Source organism: Sus scrofa, chromosome 3, assembly GCF_000003025.6.
Source record: "Sus scrofa isolate TJ Tabasco breed Duroc chromosome 3, Sscrofa11.1, whole genome shotgun sequence".
NCBI lineage: Eukaryota > Metazoa > Chordata > Mammalia > Artiodactyla > Suidae > Sus > Sus scrofa.
In genome coordinates, this window is record NC_010445.4 from 54,910,819 (window position 1) to 54,931,583 (window position 20,765).

The 20,765-nt window shown below is 40.0% G+C and overlaps 1 protein-coding gene across 2 annotated transcripts in view; it reads right to left on the bottom strand.

Moving 5' to 3' along the window:
• The window catches only part of EIF5B (eukaryotic translation initiation factor 5B), a 69,068-nt gene extending 49,060 nt beyond the window's left edge, over nucleotides 1-20,008 (bottom strand). For both annotated transcript variants that reach the window (XM_021087192.1, XM_021087193.1), the window contains exon 1: nucleotides 19,752-20,008. In XM_021087192.1, the coding sequence (XP_020942851.1) occupies nucleotides 19,752-19,786 (35 nt within the window). In that variant the 5' untranslated portion in view covers nucleotides 19,787-20,008. The remainder of the gene's footprint in view (nucleotides 1-19,751) is intronic.

A 20,765-nucleotide genomic window follows, 5' to 3' on the forward strand; every position in this document is an offset into this window, starting at 1 on the left:
AAGCTGATAACAACCCACATTTTTAATGGGTGAATGGTTAAATAAATGGTTCATCCCCATTCCATGGAATACTCTTCAGCAATAAGACTGAATGAAATATTGATACATGCAACAACTTGGATGGATCTCAAGAAAACAAGACTGAGCAGAAAGGGGCCAATTCCTAAAGGTTATATACAAACATGATTCCATTTACATGAATTTTTGAAAAGAAAAAATTTTCTAAGTATAGAACAGATTCATGGTTACTAGGGTTGGGTGGGGAGGTACACAGAAAGGAGTTGAACATGATACAAATGGACAACATGAGGAATCTTGCAGTGATGTTCTGTATTTTGACTGTAGAGAAAATACAAATCTACACATGTGTAGCACCAAACACAAACACACTAGTACATGTGAAACTGGGCAAATCTGCATATGTTAGGTGAGCTCTATCAATGTCAATATCCAGGGTGTGATATTGTACAGTTTTTCAAGATGTTTTACGTTCAAGAAGAATTTGAACGAAAGGTACAAGGATCTCTCTGTATTCTTACAATTGCATGTCAATCTACAATTATCTTAAAAGTCTGAGAAAATCAAACACTGTTTAAATGAGCAGGCAAACCTCAAACTGAGGAAAAAGTTGCAATAAATATATTTGATGAAAGGTTTGTCTATGATACATAAAAAGTTCCTACTTTCAACATTAAAAAACACAATTTTTTCTTTTCCTTTTTAGGGCCACACCCATGGCATATGGAGGTTTCCAGCTAAGGGGTTGAATCTGAGCTATAACCGCCGGCCTACGCCACAGCCACACCAACTTGGGATCCAAGCCGCATCTGTGACCTACACCACAGCTCACGGCAACACTGGATCCTTAACCCACTGAGGGAGGCCAGGGATCAAATCTGCAACCTCATGGTTACTAGTCGGGTTTGTTAACCACTGAGCCATGACGGGAACTCCAAAAAACACAATTTTTAAATGGGCAATGATTTATATACACTTAAACCAAATGAAACACAAGAAAGGCTGGTAAACACATGACAAGATGGCCAGTATCACTAAGAAATGTAAATAAAACCACAATGAGATGCCACTACACAGCCACCAGAATGACTTAAATTAAGGACTGATAATACTAAGTGCTGAGAGAGGATGTGCAGCAGCTGGAACACACCCCTAGAGAGAATGCAAAAATGGCACAGCCACTTTGGAAGAGACAGCTTGGCGGTTTCTTCAAGTTAAACATACACACTTACCATAGGACCCAGCAATCCCACTCCTAGGTATTTACCTAAGAGAAACGAAAACATATGTCCACACAAAGACTTGCACTCAAATGTTCATAGCAGATTTAATCATAATCACAAGAAGCTGGAAAAAACCTAAATATCCATCTACCAGGTAATTCATAAACAAATTGTCATCTATCCACACAAAAGAATACTTAATGATAAAAGAATTAATGTTACACACACACACCAACATAGATGAATCTCAAAAGTATTAAGTGAAACCCAGTCAGCCAATAAAGGAATTGATTTTATTTACATGAATCTCTAGAAAAGGAAAATCTAGAGTGCTTCCCCCCTCCAAAAAAAAAAAAGCTATAGTGATTTTTGGCCAGAGAGTACTGCCTACAAAGAGTCATAAGGGAACTTCTGGGGTTAATAAAAATTCAGTGTCACAACTGTAATGAAAGCAGCATAGCTGTTTATCAAAGCTCACAGGCTCCACATTTGAAATTTGTGAATTTTATGTTCGTTACACCTCAAAAGAGAGTTTAAATTTCTAGGAATACTATAAAAACAGGTGAGAAGTTACAGAATGCACTTATCTTACTGAACAGTAAAGGTTAAAATTTATATATACTTAAGTCATATACCCGTTTTTATAAGTTATGTAAATAAAAATGTATAAATATTCACAATACTTTAATTTCTATTAATGCAATGTAACTAAAATATGTTATTGTGAAGGAATCTTTTTATTTATTTATTTTTCTTTATTTTTATAGCCACACCAGCGGCATATCAAATTTCCCAGGCTAAGGGTTGAATGGGAGGTACAGCTGCCAGCCTACACCACAGTCAGAGCAACTCAGGATCCGAGCCACATCTGCAACCTATACCACAGCTCACAGCAAGGCCGAAAACCCTGACCCCCTGAGCAAGGCCAGGGACCAAACAAACCCACGTCCTTACATGAATACTACTAGGATTCATTTCCACTTCGGCAAAATCCTGAAGGAATCTTTTTTAAAACATGGTGTTTCTTGTTTAATTGTGCAAGCAAGGCATGTGATCAACTTTGGTGTTTGACTTTTTGGAATAATCAAAAATTGCAAATAATATGAAAAATAAGACATTCCATTTTGAGATCAGTAAGTAAAGCTTTTTAAAGACACATAACCAACAAAACAACAAAGTTTACAGCAAGTGAAGGAAAATGAACTTTATGTGCAAATCTCTCAATTCTAAAATTAACAAACTTCATTTATTAATGACGAGCATTTTCCACTAAAAAGCTGTCTAACGTTAGATAAGAACATAGGAAATCCAACCCTTTCCCACACAAATTAAAACCTCCAAGCTTCCTAGGATTCTATCCTACCAGCCCCTCTTCTCAATGCCTTTTTATTTTTAATTTTACCCTCTGTGGGTCTTACAATCTATTTTTTTGGGGGGGGGGGGCTGCACCCACAGCATATGGAAGTTCCCAGGCTAGGGATCAAATCAGAGCTGTAGCTGCTGGCCTACACCACAGCCACAGCAACGTGGAATCTGAGTCACGTTTTCAACCTACGCCACAGCTCACGATAACGCCAGATCCTTAACCCAATGAGTGAGGCCAGGGATCGAACACACGTCCTCATGGATACTGGTTGGATTCGTTTCCACTGAGCCACAATGGGAACTCCCAAGGTTCTTACAATGTGGCCCCCAAATTTCTGACACTCTGAAAGGTGGGGATCTATGCCTCTCCCCTTCAATGTCAGACTGTGTGACTATATGCTCAAGAGAATATGGAAGAAATGATGCTATAGATTCTGAACAGAGGCTTTCTACTTTATGGCTCTTCAGATATTCACTGCCAAGCTAATGAGGATGTCCAGACCACACAGAAAGGTTAAGGACAGGTATTCCAGCAGAAGTCCCAAGCAACAGCCACCATCAACTACCAAAAGTGAGTGAGTGTCAGTAAGGCAGCCTTTAAGATGACTCCGTCACAGCCACCATTTACCTGCAGCCACATGGAGACCTCCAACCAAGACCTGAGCTCAGTCAGCCCTCAGAACCAAGAGAGATGATTTTTATTGTATTAAACCACTACGTTTGGAATGACTTGTTACGATACAATAAGGAGGAATCCATTCCTTACCATTAACATTAATGAACTCAGAAGTACCTACTGTCTTTAAAAAAAAAAAAAAAAGCCCCCCCAACTTAAAACTTTCTTAAAGGCATTCATAAAAGGAATATGAAATCATCTGCTACTTACATCATTCATTGCAAGCAAATGGAATGTTACTATGTTCCACAAAATTCAGCCTAATTTCCCACTTTCTAAATACCTCATACATTGAGGTGATAAGAATACTTTTAAAAGCAAATACAAGCATCTTCTTGTATACCCCCAAGTATATATGTTTCTTCATTACTATGGATTCCAATGTACATAACAAAATCAGTTGAGAGCAGCTTTTTCAAACTGGATTGAGTACCCTCAATGGTGGCAGGGTGGGGTGGTTGCAAAAAGGAAATGTTGGGTTGCGGGTAACTTCAGAAACCTGAAAATTCTCCCCAGTAACTTTTATCTAATTTGTTTTAATTTTATAGATTTAAGATGCACATTCCATGAACTATATGGATGGCCACTTTATCAGTGTACTATCATAGAACATCAAGCCAAGCTTTTGTTTACTCTCCCCCACTAAGCTGTTTCATGGTGATGAAAAATATCAGAGGCAGACTTACTACATAAATTAAACATTTCTGCCAAGAGAAAGGGCTGTAATATAAAGTCATTAGCTCATATTAAAAAAGATATTAGAAAATTGAGCCCTTACTAGTATAAGCATACTGAACTCCAAAGAAGTCCATTATAGGAGGCAAAACATTCACTATCAAGTGGTCATTAATATTGTGCTACCCAAAGAATAATTCCAGGATAAGAAGCATCAGTATCACCTGTTAGAAATGCAAAAATCTCAGGTCCCACCAAGACTTAACTGACTCAAAATCTCCATTTTAATAAGATCCACAGGTGAATCATAAGCACATTAAAGGATGAAAAGCACTACTCTACAATCAACACAACAGTATCATTCTTCACATCAATGCTGCCCAATTTGAACTTTAAAAATTTTTATTGTATTTGTTACTATTCAATATAAACATCTTTAGGATTTCATAAGTACATAAGAGCTAGGAGTTCATGCTTAGTTTTATGCCTAAAAACATACATAAGCAATATTGATCATTAAGTCAACATTCTCAATTAACACCTCTAAGGACATAATTTATGATCTCCATTGATTAAACTGAACACTTCAAATACTCACTGAAAGTGAACTCATAATCTTTGTACTCTGTAAAAGTAACTCTGGTCCTTAATCAGTGTTAAAGAATTATTCGGAGTTCCTGTTGTGGTGCAGCAGAAATAATCCAACTAGTAACCAGGAGGGTGTTGGTTTGATCCCTAGCTTCACTCAGTGGGTTAAGGATTCAGCATTGCCATGAGCTGTGGTGTAGGTCGCAGATGCGGCTCCAATCTGGCATGGCTATGGCTGTGATGTAGGCCAGCAGCTAGTGCTCCGATTCGACCCCTAACCTGGGAACCACCATGTGCTGCCGGTGCAGACCTAAAAAAATTAAAAAAAAAAAAAAAAAAAGAATTATTCCCACCTAATTTCCTTTGATAATGCCTGGTAGAGCCAATTAAATATTAATAAAAATTTGATGCAGGTAACTATTCTCAGGGGAGGGTACTTCTCACTTGCTGAGCAACACCATCATTAGAATGGTCTGGCTGCACCTGTGTGCAGAATTATTAGGCAAGAGAGAAGCAACTCAAGATCTTGCATACTAGAAACATACACCACACTCCTGTTCCTTCTCACCTGGCTTACTTACCTGATAGAAGATTTAGTTAGAAAGGGATCTGCAAGACATACATACAGTAACTCTAGAAGGCCAATTTGAAATTTTGAGGGTGGCACTCCCATATTAACTTGAACCCACATTCGCCCTTCACTTCCTCACTGTATTATCCCTGCACATGCCTATTTGCTATATTAAAACGTAAGCTCTTTTGAGAACAGAAAACTCCTTTTTCTATGCTCAATTCACCTCCTTACGTTCTACAACTAGCAACCAGCAGGAAATGTAACACATTCTTAATAGGCACTATTAAATAAAGAAAAAACCCTATTCTGGAATGGCAACCTCAATTTTCATACAGTAGGCAAGGCTCACCAGAGTCCTCACTGCAGCTCAATAAACACCCTATCTACCACTCTAACAATTACTGTAGTTTGAGCACAGTAAAATTTCCAAATTCACTTTTTCTGAAAACAGTATTTTCAAACACCTGTTTAAAAATCCCAGAGAGGAGTTCCCGTCGTGGCGCAGTGGTTAACGAATCCGACTAGGAACCATGAGGTTGCGGGTTCGGTCCCTGCCCTTGCTCAGTGGGTTAACGATCCGGCGTTGCCGTGAGCTGTGGTGTAGGTTGCAGACGCGGCTCGGATCCCACGTTGCTGTGGCTCCGGCGTAGGCCGGTGGCTACAGCTCCAAATCTGCCCCTAGCCTGGGAACCTCCATATGCCGCAGGAGCGGCCCAAGAAATAGCAACAACAACAACAAAAGACAAAAAAGACAAAAGACAAAAAAAAAAAAAAAAAAAAAAAAAAAAAAATTACGAATAAAAATCCCAGAGAAAACTACAATGACAATTCATTTATCTAGCACAGATAAGGAGTCTCTGTATGTGAATTTTCCAAATGAATGGAAATGTACCACTCAAAATTTATATTTAAGATGTAAATCTTTCTTATAACTGATATGTAACCTCTGGAAATATGTGCGAATGTCTGGGGTTGTGTCAATATAGTGGAGAGAGGGATGAAGAGCGTGCGCTGGATACAGACGAAACAAGGTAATCTATGAATCAGTAATATTTGAAGCTTGGGTGATGTACAGGTGAGTTATCTACTTTTGTCTATGTTTGAAATTTTTCATTTAAGAAAATTCACACCACAGTAATCAAACCAATGTGGTACTAGCATAAGGAAAAATGTAAACACCTAAAGAATAAAACTGAAAGTCCAGGGAGTTCCCGTCGTGGCGCAGTGGTTAACGAATCCGACTAGGAACCATGAGGTTGCGGGTTCGGTCCCTGCCCTTGCTCAGTGGGTTAACGATCCGGCGTTGCCGTGAACTGTGGTGTAGGTTGCAGACGCGGCTCGGATCCCTCGTTGCTGTGGCTCTGGCGTAGGCCGGTGGCTACAGCTCCGATTTGACCCCTAGCCTGGGAACCTCCATATGCCGCGGGAGTGGCCCAAGAAATAGCAACAACAACAAAAGACAAAAAGACAAAAAAAAAAAAAAAAAAAAAACCGAAAGTCCAGAAATAAATCCATTCATCCATGGTCAATTGATTCAACAGCAGTACCAAAACTAACCACTAGAGAAAGAAATAATCTCCTCAACAAACAGTGCCAGGATTAGATCTCCACACATAAAAAAGTTGGGCCCCTACCTCAAACTGTATACAAAAATTACCTCAAAATGGGTTATAACCTAACTGTTAGAGATGAAACAATAAAACTCTTTAGAAAAAAAAAATACAAATAAATTTTCATGACCTGGCATGACTTAGCAGCGGATTCTTAGATATAACACCAAAAGCATAAGCAAAAACAATAAAAAATAGGCAACTCAATTTTATCAAAATTAAGTATTTTGTAAAAAGGGCACTATATCAAGATAGTAAAACGACAACCCACAACACAATGGGAGAAAATATTTACAAATCATATACCTTACCTTCTAAGAGTCAAGTATCCAAAATATATAAAAAACTCCTACAATTCAACAAAGAGAAACAAGCCAATTTAAAAATGAGGAAAGGAGTTTCTGTCATGGAGTTTCCATTCATAGCAGCACTTTTCACAATAGCCAAAATGTGGAAACAACTGAAACACCCATCGTTGGATGAATGAGTAAACATTATGCGGTATATACACCTAATGGAATATTATTCAACCATTTAAAAAAATGAATTATGGATACATTCTAAAATGGGGGAACCCTGAAAACAAGCAAAATCAAAGAACCCACACACAAAACATCACAGCATGGTATGATCCTATTTACATGAAATATCCAGAATAGGTAAATCAAAAGAGTAGGAGTGCCCTGGTGGCTCAGCAGGCTAAGGATCTGGCACTGTCACTGCAGCAGCTCAGATTGCTGCTGTGGCGCAGGTTCAATCCTGGCCCCAGGACTTCCGCATGCCATGGACAGTGCCAAAAAACAAACAAACAAACAACAAACAACAAACCTGTATTCCTGGAGTTCCCAACATGGCTCAGTGGAAACGAATCTGACTAGGAACCATGAGGTTGCAGGTTCAATCCCTGGCCTCACTCAATGGGTTAAGGATCTGGTGTTGCCGTGAGCTGTGGTATAGGTCGCAGACACGGCTCAGATCTGGCATTGCTATGGCGGTGGTGTAGGCTGGCAGCTACAGTTCTGACTGGAGCCCTAGCCTGGGAACTTCCATATGCCATGGGTGCAGCCCTAAAAAAAGACAAAAAAAAAAAAAAAAAAAAAACCCAGATTCCTAGTATATTAGTGGTTGCTAGTGAATGAGAGGCGGACGGAAAGGGGATGTAACTGCTTAATGATAGAGGATCTCCTTTGAAGTGATGAAAATGTTCTGGAACTAGACAGGGAAGATTGCACAACACTGTGAATGTACTAAATGCCACAGAATTGTACATTTAAAATGGTTAATCTTATATGAATTTAGTCTCAAAAAACTCTCACAAAATTGATATTTCATACCACCCAAACAAGAAATAACTAATATAATTTAACACATCATTCCTCAATCAGGAGTAGTAAGTCTATAGACCTGCAAAAAGATTTTGTCCGTAAACCAAACAACAGCACAGAACACAACTGCTACTTAAATGTCTAATAATTCTCCTCCATTCTAATTACCAATAGGCTGAGATGACCAAGACCTAAAAATTATAAACTCAGCATGAGAACATAAAAGACGACTTACACGGGGGGGAGGGGGGGGTAATTTTAGCCAGATATCTATAATGAAAGTGTGACTTTCAAAAATTAAGAGCTACACCACAATGAAATGCAGTCTGAACTTTGTCTGCAAACTGGTTTCAACAAACCAACTATGAAAGCTATTGTGGGAGTTCCCGTCAAGGTTGGCAAACCCAACTAGTAACCATGAGGTTGCGGGTTCGATCTCTGGCCCTGCTCAGTGGGTTGGGCATCTGGCGTTGCCATGAGCTGTGGTGTAGTTCGCAGACGTGGCTTAGATCCCATGTTACTGTGGCTGTGGGATAGGCTGGCAGCTGTAGCTCTGATTCAACCCCCAGCCTGGGAACCTCCATATGCTGCGGCTGCGGCCCTGAAAAGACAAAAGACAAAAAAAGAAAAGAAAGAAAGAAAGCTATTGTGGAGCTGTATGAACTGGATGTTAAGTATTATCTGTGCTGGAGTTCCCATTGTGGCTCAGTGTTTAACAAATCCAACTAGGAACCATGAAGTTGTGGGTTTGATCCCTGGCCTCACTCAGTGGGTTAGTGATCTGGCGTTGCTGTGAGCTGTGATGTATGTTGCAGCTGTGGTGTATGTTGCAGCTATGCCTCAGATCGTTGCTGCGGCCGTGGTGTAGGCAGCAGCTACAGCTCCGATTGGACCCCTAGCCTGGGTACCTCCATGTGCCACGGGTGCAGCCCTGAAAAAGACAAAAAAGAAAAAGTATTATCTGTGTTAAATGCACTAGGTGGAATAAGGGTATTATGGTTATAAAAGGAAACATTTCAAGAGAGAAAATGTCAAGATGTCTATAAAATACATAAAAACAAAAATGACAACAAAATACTATAACAATGATTAAATCTAGGTGAGGAGTATACAACTGTTCTATGTGCTTAAAATTTTTATAATAAAAAGTTAAAAAAAAAAAAAGAAAGAAAAAGAAATCCTCAACGGAACACTAGCAAACTACATCCATGAACATACAAGGATTGTATATCATGACCAAGTGGGATCTCATAGGACTGTAAAGTTGGTTCAACACATGAAAATCAATTGATGTAATTCACCATATATAAATGGAGTACATGAGAAAACCATATAATCATCTCAACAGATGAAATAACAGCCATTTAAAAAAATCCAACACCTACTCATGGAGGGAAAAAAAACACTCAACAAACTAGGAACAGAAGAGAAACTTTTCAATCTGAAAAAAAGAATGTCTACAAAAAACACACCTAAAACACTTAATGGGAAAAACTGAAAGCCTTTTGCCCCTTAAGATCAGAAACAAGACAAGGATGTCCACTTTCCCCACTTCTATTCAACAGGAGACAATAATATCTAGCCAGAGCTTAAGGCAAGATGAAGAAATAAAAGCCATTTAGATTCAAAAAGAAGGAGAAAACTATGTGAACTGATGATGTGACTGTGTACAAAGAAAATCATAAGGAATTCACATAAACAAAAAACCTTTCAAGCTAAATATGACTTCAGTAAGATTGTCAACAGAAGATCAATATATAAAAATCAATTGTATTTAAACCATTCACCAGCAATAAACAATCTAAAAATGAAACTAAAAATAATTATATTACAATAGCATAAAGAAATGCCTCAGAATAACTTTTTAAAAGAGTTGCAAATGTACTCTGAAAACTACCCAAAAAATCACTGAAAGAAGCTAAAGACCTAAAAACATTCCATGTTCATGGTTCTGAAGGCATTCTGGCAATACTCCCAAAACTGATGTGCAGAAGAGATGCAATCCCAATCAAAATCCCAGCTGCCTTTTTTTTTTTTTTTTTTTTTTAATAATTGAGAATCCAACCATAAAATCTGTATGGAGATGCAAGGAATCTAGATTAGTCAAAACAATCTCAAAAAAGAAGTTAGAGAAATCACACTTCCCAATTTCAAATTTACTAACAAAGCTATAGTAATCAAGACAGTGTGATACTGCCATAAGGACAGACACATAGATCAACGAAACAAAACTGAGAGTTCAGAAATAAACCCCTACACATATGGTCAACTGATTTCAATAAGGAATTAGAGAAACAGTAATCTCTTTATCTTTAAAAAAAAAAAAAAAAAAAAAAGGAGTTGCCATCGTGGCTCAACAGAAACAAATCTGACTAGCATCCATGAGGACACAAGTTTGATCCCTGGCCTTGCTCAGTGGGTTAAGGATCCCGTGTAGCTGTGAGCTATGGGTATAGAGCACAGACGCAGCTGGGATCTGCTGTGGCTGTGGTGTAGTCCAGCAGCTATAGCTCCAATTCATCCCCTAGCCTGGGAACCTCCATAGGCCACAGGTACAGCCCTAAAATGACAAATAAATAAACAAAATTAAAACATAAAAAAAATAGTGCTGGGACAACTGAATATCCACATATAAAGAATCAGGTTGGACCCCTACCTCAGACAACATGAAAATATTAACCTCAAACCCCTTAGGCTCAAAGTGTGTAAGAACTAAAATTATAAAGCTACTAGAAGGAAGCATAGTAAATCTTCACGACCTTAGATTTGGTGATTTCTTAGATCTGACACCAAAAGCACAAGCAACCAAGAAGAAACAGATTAGTATGATTAAATTTTGTGCTATAAAGGATACCATTAAGAAAGTGAAACAACATTCCCCTACGGCAGAAAATAAACATAACCCACAGAATATTCTGTGGCGAAAATACCTGCAAATCATGTCTGATAAAGGATTTGCATCTAGACTAAATAAAAGAACTCAATTTTAAAAGAGGCAAAGGATCTGAATAGATCTCCAAACAAAAGATCTGGACATGAAAAGATATTCAACATCAACATCTTAAGCCATCATGAAAAAGGTCACAATAAGCAAAAGTCACAATAAGACACAACTTCACACCCACTAGAATGGCTATAATCAGAAAGTCAGACAATAACAAGTGTTGATGAGGATTCAGAGAAACTAAAATTCTATACATCACTGGCTGTAATGTAAAAGGGAGCAGCAACCTTGGCAGTTCCTGGGCGAAGAAAGTTAAAACTAGTTGGCAATTCCTGGAAAAGTTAGAGTTACAATTGACCCAGCAATTTCACTCCTAGGTATATACCCCAAAGAACTGAAAACACATGTCCACACCAAAACCCAAAAGCAGATTTTTAAAGCCGTATTTATTATTCATAACAGCCAAAAAGTTGAACAATCAGATCTCCATTAACCGATGGATAGGTAAAAATGTGGCATATCCATACAATGGATTCTTAGGACATGCGATTCTAAACTTAGAAGAAATTCCAACTACTTACAGTACTGTGAGTCACATCTATTAGTGCCTAAAACCTAATGAAACAAATCTGAGTTAAAATAGTACTTTGTGTTTTCGGAGACTGTTTACACAAAGCTTATGGTAGGAAAGATGTTTTAGAAACCAAACAATATTTTATATCTCAATAGAAAGTATCTATCACCAAAGGAAGATTTGAAAAACCAATGGCTCTAAAAAATGACTGCTACCTTGGTGAAAAGTAGGGATTCCTCTGAAAAACCCTACCTGAAACTTTATATACCATGTATGACATGGGAAGGAATGAAACATTCAATCATCACTGCTTTCATCTTAGACAGGCTATGAGATAGTCAGTTATTTAATTAAGGATAAGTGAGAAAGAAATTCTTTAAAAATTTTTGGCACTGACTGACCTATGGACAATGGCTGTCATTCTTCTACCTCCTTTGGTAAATTCTTAATCTTTACTAGTTGCTTCACCAGTAAAGATCCTATATAGATATTCATTTTTCTTTGGAAAGTCTACATTTCAGAGTATCATTTCTTAAATCAGCTAGTATAGCACAGTAAAAAAAAAAAAAAACCACAGGTTCTGGAGTCAGGTTTGGCTTAATAGCTTAGAGGCTCTAAGCCTCAAGCACATTATTATGTTAAATTTCAGTTTTCTCTTCCATGTTGTATCTTCTATAACATGTTATATCAAGCAGTTCTTATAATCTTTATACCTTTCCCCTTTCTCCAGATCACAAGGTAGTTACAGCATAGTTACTGCTTCTACATTAAGTATTTTTCATTATTAAAATTAGGTAAATACCATGATAACTACTAGGGCAAATAATACACTGTGATTATTTCCTTCCTTTTCTTTCTTTTTTTTTTTTTTTTTTGGTCTTTTTAAGGTCACACCCGAGGCATATGGAAGTTCCCAGGTTAGGGGTCCAATCAAAGCTGTAGCCGCTGGCCTACGCCACAGCCACGGCAATGTGGGATCCTTAACCCTCTGAGCAAGGCCAGGGATCAAACCCATGTCCTCATGGATGCCCGTCAGGTTTGTTAACCGCTGAGACACAACAGGAACTCCTGTGATTATTTAAATTCTGTTTAATGAGTTCAAAACACCTGTATTAAAATTTCTTGGAGTTCTCACTGTGGCACAGCAGAAACGAATCCTACTATTATCTGCGAGGGTTTGGATTCCATCCCTGGCCTTGCTCAGTAGGTCAGGGATGCTGTAAGCTGTGATATAGGTTGCAAATGTGGCTTGGATCCCGAGTTGCTGTGGCTGTGGCATAGGCCGACAGCTGTAGCTCCAATTTGACCCCTAGCCTGGGAACCTCCATGTGCATCAGATGCCGCCCTAAAAAGCAAGAAAAAAATAAAATTTCTTAATAGTACATATGTGACACAAGGCATAAGGTAGAAAGAGAGAAGTTATCTGTCACTAAAACATTCAAATGCTGCTATAATGTCTTTAATTTTTCTCCTTGCTCTCTCCCTCTTTACTACTACATATATTCACAAACTGATAATCTAAGCACAATTTAGGCTTCATCTTTTACTTTTTTTTTTTCTTTTTTGTCTTTTCTAGAGCTGCACCCAAAGTATATGGAGGTTCCCAGGCTAGGGGTCGAATTGGAGCTGTAGCCTCTGGCCTACACCACAGCCACAGCAATGCCGGATCCAAGCCACGTCTGCAACCTACACCACAGCGCAGGGCAACACCGGATCCTTAACCCACTGAGCAAGGCCAGGGATCGAACCAACAACCTCCTGGTTCCTAGTTGGATTTGTTAACCACTGAGGCACGACACAGCTACATTTAATAACAGAGTTCAGTAAATCAGTAAGTTGGTCAGATCAACCTAAAAGAAAAAAGTTTCCCTAGTTTTCCCTAGGAATTCCCTCTGTGTGTCTCTGGAGCCCTGGGACACAGATTTGATCCCTGGCCAGGAACAATGGGTTAAGGATCTGGTGTCACCACAGCAGGCCACAACTGCAGCTCAGATATGATCCCTGGCTCAGGAACTCCCTGTCACGGAGTGGCCAAAAAAGGGGTGGGGGGGAAGATTTCCTATATTAACAGCAAGCAAAACCATAAGATACCGAGGAATAAAGCAAACAAGAAATATCCTAAAGGCTCAAATAAATAATACAATTTTATGGATAATTAACCAGAGAAGCATGTCACATGACTCATTTGTCCATCACTATATTTCAGCATCTAGAACAATACCTGGCACTTTCATGGAGACAATAGGTTTCTTGAAAGGAATGATTCAATAGGTTTCTTGAAAGGAATGATTCAATCAATACCATAAAGGTATATGTACCAAATAATCTAAAAACTTAATAAGACTCCCAATTAAAATCTGTCCCAACAGATTTTTAATAGACCTTGATAAATCCACTTATTCCATAAAAAAATAAAGAAAATTGTTAAGTGTATCAAGAGCATGAACATGCTCAGAGATGTCAGAGTAAATCCTAAGCATTCTAAGCACCTGCTGGGCAAACATTAATGGAAGTCAAACAGATTGGAAAGTATCTCACAAATGTCTAAATCTAGTTAAGGAACCCCTAAAATCAACAGTTGTCAAAGTAGTCCCCCCATGACCTACTCAAGGGGTCTAAACTAATTCAAGGGGTCAAAACTATTTCCAAAATAGTATTAGCCTTTTCTCGTTCTCATTTTCTCACAACTGTACAGTGGCATTTTGCAGAGGCCACCTGATGTGTGACAATGCTACAGACTGAATGGAGACGAGAATCAAGCAATCTACTAGGCCAGACAGTAAAGAGGTTTGCAAAAATGTTTAGCACTGCTCTTTTTCGTTGTTTTTTTGAAAACGATTTGACAATGTTATATATGTTAATATGTAATGTGCTTACAATTTACATTTTAAATCAATAAATATTTAAAAGAATTTTTCAGTTTAAATGTGTAATATGGTATTAATTGATATAACCAATATAAATTACTAACAAACCCAAAGGGCTTTGAGTAAGGAGATCCTAGGAACAGAAATTTTGAGAACTCCTGTTCTAACCACTCAATTCCTCAGTAAAACAATGCTTTACTCAACTTATAGATCAACTGCAAGACTGGAATAAACTTAGAAGGTAAGTAAAGCACAACCAGCACGCAAGTAATATCAAAAGCAGCTGCATCACTGAGTTCCCACTGTGGCACAGGGGAAACAAATCTGACTAGTATCTATGAGGATGCTGGTTTGATCCCTGGCCTCACTCAGTGGGTTGGGGATCCAATGTTGCCGTGAGCTCTGGTGTAGGTCACAAAACGTGGTTCAGATCTGGCCTTGCTGTGGCACAGGCCAGCAGCTGCAGCTCTGATTTGACCCCTAGCCTGGGAACTTCCATATGCCGTGGATGTGGCCCTAAAAAGCAAAAAAATAAAAATAAATAGCTGCATCATGAGTGGCTCAGTGGGTTAAGGACCCAACGTTGTCTCAGTGAGGATTCAGATTGGATCTCTGGTTTGGCTCATTGGGTTAAGAATCCAGCACTGCCTTCACCTGTGGCTCAGACCTGGTGTTGCCATTGCTGAGGAGCATGCCACAGCTGCAGATCCAATCCAACCCCTGGCCCAGGAACATCCATGTGCCACAGGTGCGACTGGAAAAAAAAATTAAAAAGTAGCTACATCAGCTTCCCAGAAATGAGCAGTATAGAAAGCTGAAGAGGTTACTATAAGCTAACAAGTTTAAAAGGGGACTTCTTTCCCTCCTTCCACATATCAATTTCCTAAAGTATCAGGATAGGAACAGGCTAAGCCAAGAGAACTCTCAAATCTTTTTTCTTTTTGACCTAATGTATGTGAATAGGTTTATTAATTCAAATACTTGCAAATGACAAGTAAATCCCTTTGTTGAACTAGACTCTCTGAGCTATTTGCCATTTGGACTATTTCCTCTCTGGGAAGCTTTGGGGTACCACTTGCTGTGCTCACGGCTCCTTCTGGACAGGCTCATAAACATGACGGGGGAGAGACCCTGCTACCCTGATCAAACCTGACTAGACGGAATTTCCGACAGCAAGACAAAACTCTAAAATGTAGGCAGCTGTCTCACGATACCCAGAACTCCCCAAAAAGGAGCAATTTTGCCAGAAATGACAGGAGCACTATGTGGAGTTAAAATCAAAGAATAGAAGAATCACTCTACTAGCTCAGCACTAGCACAGAGAATCATAGCTAAAGATATCCTAGAACTCTACTGAATCTTGACTTTCTGACTCCTGAATGACACCCCCACCCCCAGTCTGACTGTGGGATAGGTCAAGCTATTACCTTATCTTCCTGCCCTATCTTTTGTGAGGCATGGAGATGTATTAATCCCAGCAATTAAGTTAACATACCACATTCCTTGTAATCTGAAAAATATAACTACCACATTTGGGAGATTAAAAATTTTTTAAAAAGGATCAGAGTGACGAAGTGTAGGCTAACTGAAAAACTAGATAATCGAGATTCTTTTATCCCTGCATACATCAGCAAGAGAACATCCATCATGTTAAATAAATGGAAACAGTAGGATATCACTAGTGTACACAAAAATCCCATAAGACATGGTCCCAATTATATAAACTGATGACTGGGAAGGTTATAGGAAGAAGTGAAAATATTGGCCTTCTATTTTGTTTGATCCGTGAATACTGAATCCCACCCCAGTAAACTGAAAAAGGCAGGAAAGCTTGCTGAATACCTATCAAAATCTCACTCTCAGAACTATACAAGCTGGAGTTCCCGTCGTGGCTCAGTAGCTAACAAATCTGACTAGGAACCATGAGGTTGCGGGTTCGATCCCTGGCCTTGCTCAGTGGGTTAAGCATCCAGTGTTGCCATGAGCTGTGGTGTAAATTGCAGACTCGGCTCGGATCCTGCATTGCTGTGGCTCTGGCATAGGCCTGGTGGCTACAGCTCCGATTCGACACCTAGCCTGGGAACCTCCATGTGCTGCAGGAGCGGCCCAAGAAATGGCAAAAAGACAAAAAAAAAAAAAAAAAAAAAAAAAAAAAAAGAACTATACAAACTGAAACAAAATTCTAGAACTCAGTGTTTAAACAAAGGTCACTGATATAACAAAACAAAACATACCCGATCTGAATAAAATTAGGTACTCAGATTAAGTAGTAAAAATCTAATTTTAAATGAGTACTGAGGAGCTAAGAATTTAAAATAATGATATAAGGATTAAACCAGGGAAGTGTTTTATGTTCTTTCCCAGACCTGACAAGTGCTTCATTTCTCACCCAATTCTTCCTGAGTAGAAACATGCCTGGCTTAGGACAGCATGGAAGGACAGGAAGGTGGGATGAATGTAAAAGCTTTTCAAGTGGGGCTCTTTATAGAAGAGAGTAAAACCAGATAAATAGCTCATTTTACACAAACAAGCTATTAATGCTAAAACAACACGTTCCCCTTTTAGACTTGCTTCCCAGTCTGTTTTTGTTCCTATTACAAATATTCAAAATATCCTCTAAGAAAGTACTATTTAAATATACAAGTCAAAGCAAACTAACTTACAAAGCAGTGGACCTTCCTGACACCTCCCCTTGCAGCCCTGCCCCAAATGTCTTTTTGTGTAACACCAAAACAAAAAGGTGCAGCAATTCTGGTTAAATGGGGCTCTGCAAACTCCTAGATTTTCTTAGATACAATCTGAAAAGGATTCAAGCAAAGACGTCCACAAAGCATTAAACAAACTTGACATTGGCTTATGAGAAAATGCCTTTTTCAATGACACTGCCACCTTTCCTTCAATATGTCAAAAAAAAGACTACAGATTTAGTTTCAGGGGGAAAAAACCGAGTAATATTCCTCTCTACCACCAAGCCAATTATTTAACAACAGGCTCCAGTGTTGGCACTTTAAACTTTACATCATCCATGAAAATCTTTATGAATCAACAAAAGACACTCCCTTTTCTTTAAAAAAAAAAAAATACAGAGGAGAACAAATCTCTCAAGAGCTTTTTTCCATTGTGAAAGAATTTGGAAAGTAAAAACTAAGTACAAATAATATGGATTTTTTTTTTTTTTTTTTTTAATCTAAAGAACAGACTTCAGGAGTTCCCACTGTGGCACAGTGGGTTGAGTCCAACTGTAGCAACCTGGGTCATTTCAGAGCCGCAGTGGGTTAAAGGAACTAGTGTTGCCACAGCCGCAGTGTAGGCTGCAGCTGCCGTTCAGATTCTATCTCTGGCCCAGGAACTTCCATATGCTGAAGTGTGGTCATTAAAAAAAAAAAAAGAAAAGAAAGGAAGAAAGCACAGATTTCTATAATCCTGATCCAAATAAACCAATTGTAAAAATATATATATTTTTTTAATAAGAATCAGTGAAATTGAAAAACTAACTGGGAGTTCCCGTCGTGGCGCAGTGGTTAACGAATCCGACTAGAAACCAGGTTTGGTCCCTGCCCTTGCTCAGTGGGTTAAGGATCCAGCGTTGCCATGAGCTGTGGTGTAGGTTGCAGACGCGACTTGGATCCCGCTTTGCTGTGGCTCTGGCGTAGGCCGGTGGCTACAGCTCGGATTAGACCCCTAGCCTGGGAACCTCCATATTCCGAGGGAGCAGCCCAAGAAATAGCAAAAAGACAAAAAAATAAATAAATAATAAAAAAATAAAAAACTAACTGGATACTTTATAATATTGAAGAAATTATGGATAGTATCCCTTAGATTGAATGATGGTGTTATGGTTGTGTTTTATATTATGTTTCTGTGGTTCTTTTTGACCCTCAAGTAATTATTTTTCAGATATGCCTGAAAGACTTACACAGGAAAGGATTTTTGAGAAGTCGCTTTAAAATATGCTGCAGGTAGACCAAAAAGACCAGTTATGTGACAACAATGTTTGAAGCTGGGTAATCTGGTTAATTAGTACATGAAGCTTTACTACACTCATCTATTTCTTGTGTAAGGCTGAAGGAAAAAAAAATCCTATGCACCAAAACATCCTGTCAAAAGCAGAGAAATTTTGTCCCACTAAATCACCCCAGAATTCTGCTTATTTTGTCTTATTTACCTGGTTTAACAATAAGGTCTACTCTTCAAAGCAATTAACTTCCTCCAATACACCTGTAACTGAAATACAAGACTTACCTGGATGTTTTTTAATTCCATTCATCAGCTAGGTGAGGGCCAGGTGAGGACACAACTAGTAATCTTACTTTAAGACCACCGTTTGAGCCAAATGATGAACTAACACAGGTTGTTTTTATGTTTTGAATTTATCTTACCCCCGCCCTTAGCTGTCTGAACTTAACTGAGAAGTATACAAAGGTGAAAAGTAACAGCTATTTTTCCTTCCCAGGAAATAAACCCTTTCAATGAGAAGAGAAAAGAACTCAATCGAAGATGACACCCAGAAATGTTCCAATAATCTCAGGGTACAGAACTCTACCTACATCCTTACACTCCACTTCCAAAGGCTTTTAAGTGGTTAGAAAAGAGCGACCCTGGCTGGTTTGTTTCTCTCCTTCTCCTTCCTTAGGGGAGGTGCTAGAGAGCAAAGAAATGACCAAAAGACAGGCCGGAAGAAAGAAAGCAAAAAGCATGGAGTCTGGACAATCAGCCTTTAAGTAAGTGAAAACTGTACCCAAATTAACTAAAGTTAAGAGGGAACCAGCTTATCCACTTCTTCCTAGAACTCCTACATACCCGAGCAGCTGAGAGGGTGGGAAAACCTGGCTGTGGGCATATCAGATCCCAACTCCCTGTGTCTCCAAGAATTCAGAGGTACAAAGGCAAAAAAAAAAAAAAAAAAGAAAAGAAAAAGAAAAAAAAAAAAAAAGAACTCTTCTTGACCCTCGCCAATAGTGCGGCCGCAAAAAACCTCCCAACCCCCGGGCCGCGATGGCCAAGCAGCTCCTGGCCCGGTGAGGCCGCCCGAGCCCTGGGCCGCGGATCCCTAAACAACTGGCCGCGACCCCTTCCCCGAGCCGGGAGAGGGGAGCGAGGGGTCCGAGTCTCGGCTGGGAACCCGCCGGCCGCCGAGGCCCTCGCGCCCGCCCGGAACTGGGGTCTCGGTCCCGCGTGACCCGCTCTGGGCCCGGCCGGTGCCCCGCCGAGTGGGTCTCGAGCCTCGACCCCGGTCCACCTCGGGCCCGAGGGATGCGCGCGACCCCCTGAGCAGCGCCGGCCCCCACCGTGGGGACCCCGCCACTGGCTACCTGTCTTCGCTCTTGTTTTTCTGCTTCTTCCCCATCCTGTGTCAGCGGCGCTCGCAGACCCAGCCCCTCTGTTCGGGCTCTCACAGACCCACAGTCCTCCGGCTGACTTCGGGCTCCGTTCGGCTCCGTCCCCCCTTCGCTGCCGCCTCTCGCACCCGGCTCTCCACAGACCCGCGCACTGGGACAGGGCACATATGGTGTGAGCTCTGAGTGCGCAAGCGCATCGCCCCGCCGCCTCGGCGTGGGGACGCAGGGCGAGGCTCATCGAGAGCTGCGCCTCGGGTAGAGCGTCTCCAGTGACCCGCCCGCCAGGCGGGAGCTCGAGCGCCCCCTGCCCACAAGCGTCCGCCGAGCACCGACGCCCGCGCAGTTTCCAAGTTCTAGAACCCAAAGTGGACAATGAAGCTGAAAATTTCCCGTCAAGCCCTACCGGGAAGGGAACACACACTTGGGGAATTGTAGCTTAGTTCAGAAATAAACTTTGTGATTCCCTGCCACCATTCCACCTCTATACTTTTGTACTCTCAGCTGCGTGAAGTTCAGGAAAGAACCACAATGAACTAATGGTGAGCGGTCTCCACGTTCCCAAGGGACGAAGAGAAATCCAGGGACGTCCTTGGGCCTCTCAGTCAAGTTCATGAATTTTGCAGTATGTAATTACCGACCCCCGAAATAAACAAAAACCGGAAAACAAGAACACACTCATTAACTCTCCAAAGTAGATCGTAATCTTTACATCCAAAGCGAGGGCGAGTGCTAAAAATTTGTCCGGAAAAGTCTCGAGGGAACCCTATTGGGGTTATGAGTGTTCTATATCCCCATCTAGACGATGATAGGACGAGGGTTAACTACATAAAAACTAATCATGCCGTTATAAATTATAACTTAGCTTTTTTTAAAGAGGGGAAATTTTCAATCAACAATAAAAATGAAGCTGGATTGTCACTCCTAAGCAAGATAGAAGCTACTTCATTTCTGATGGAACAGAATGTCAAAGCCTAAGAAAGCCAGCTC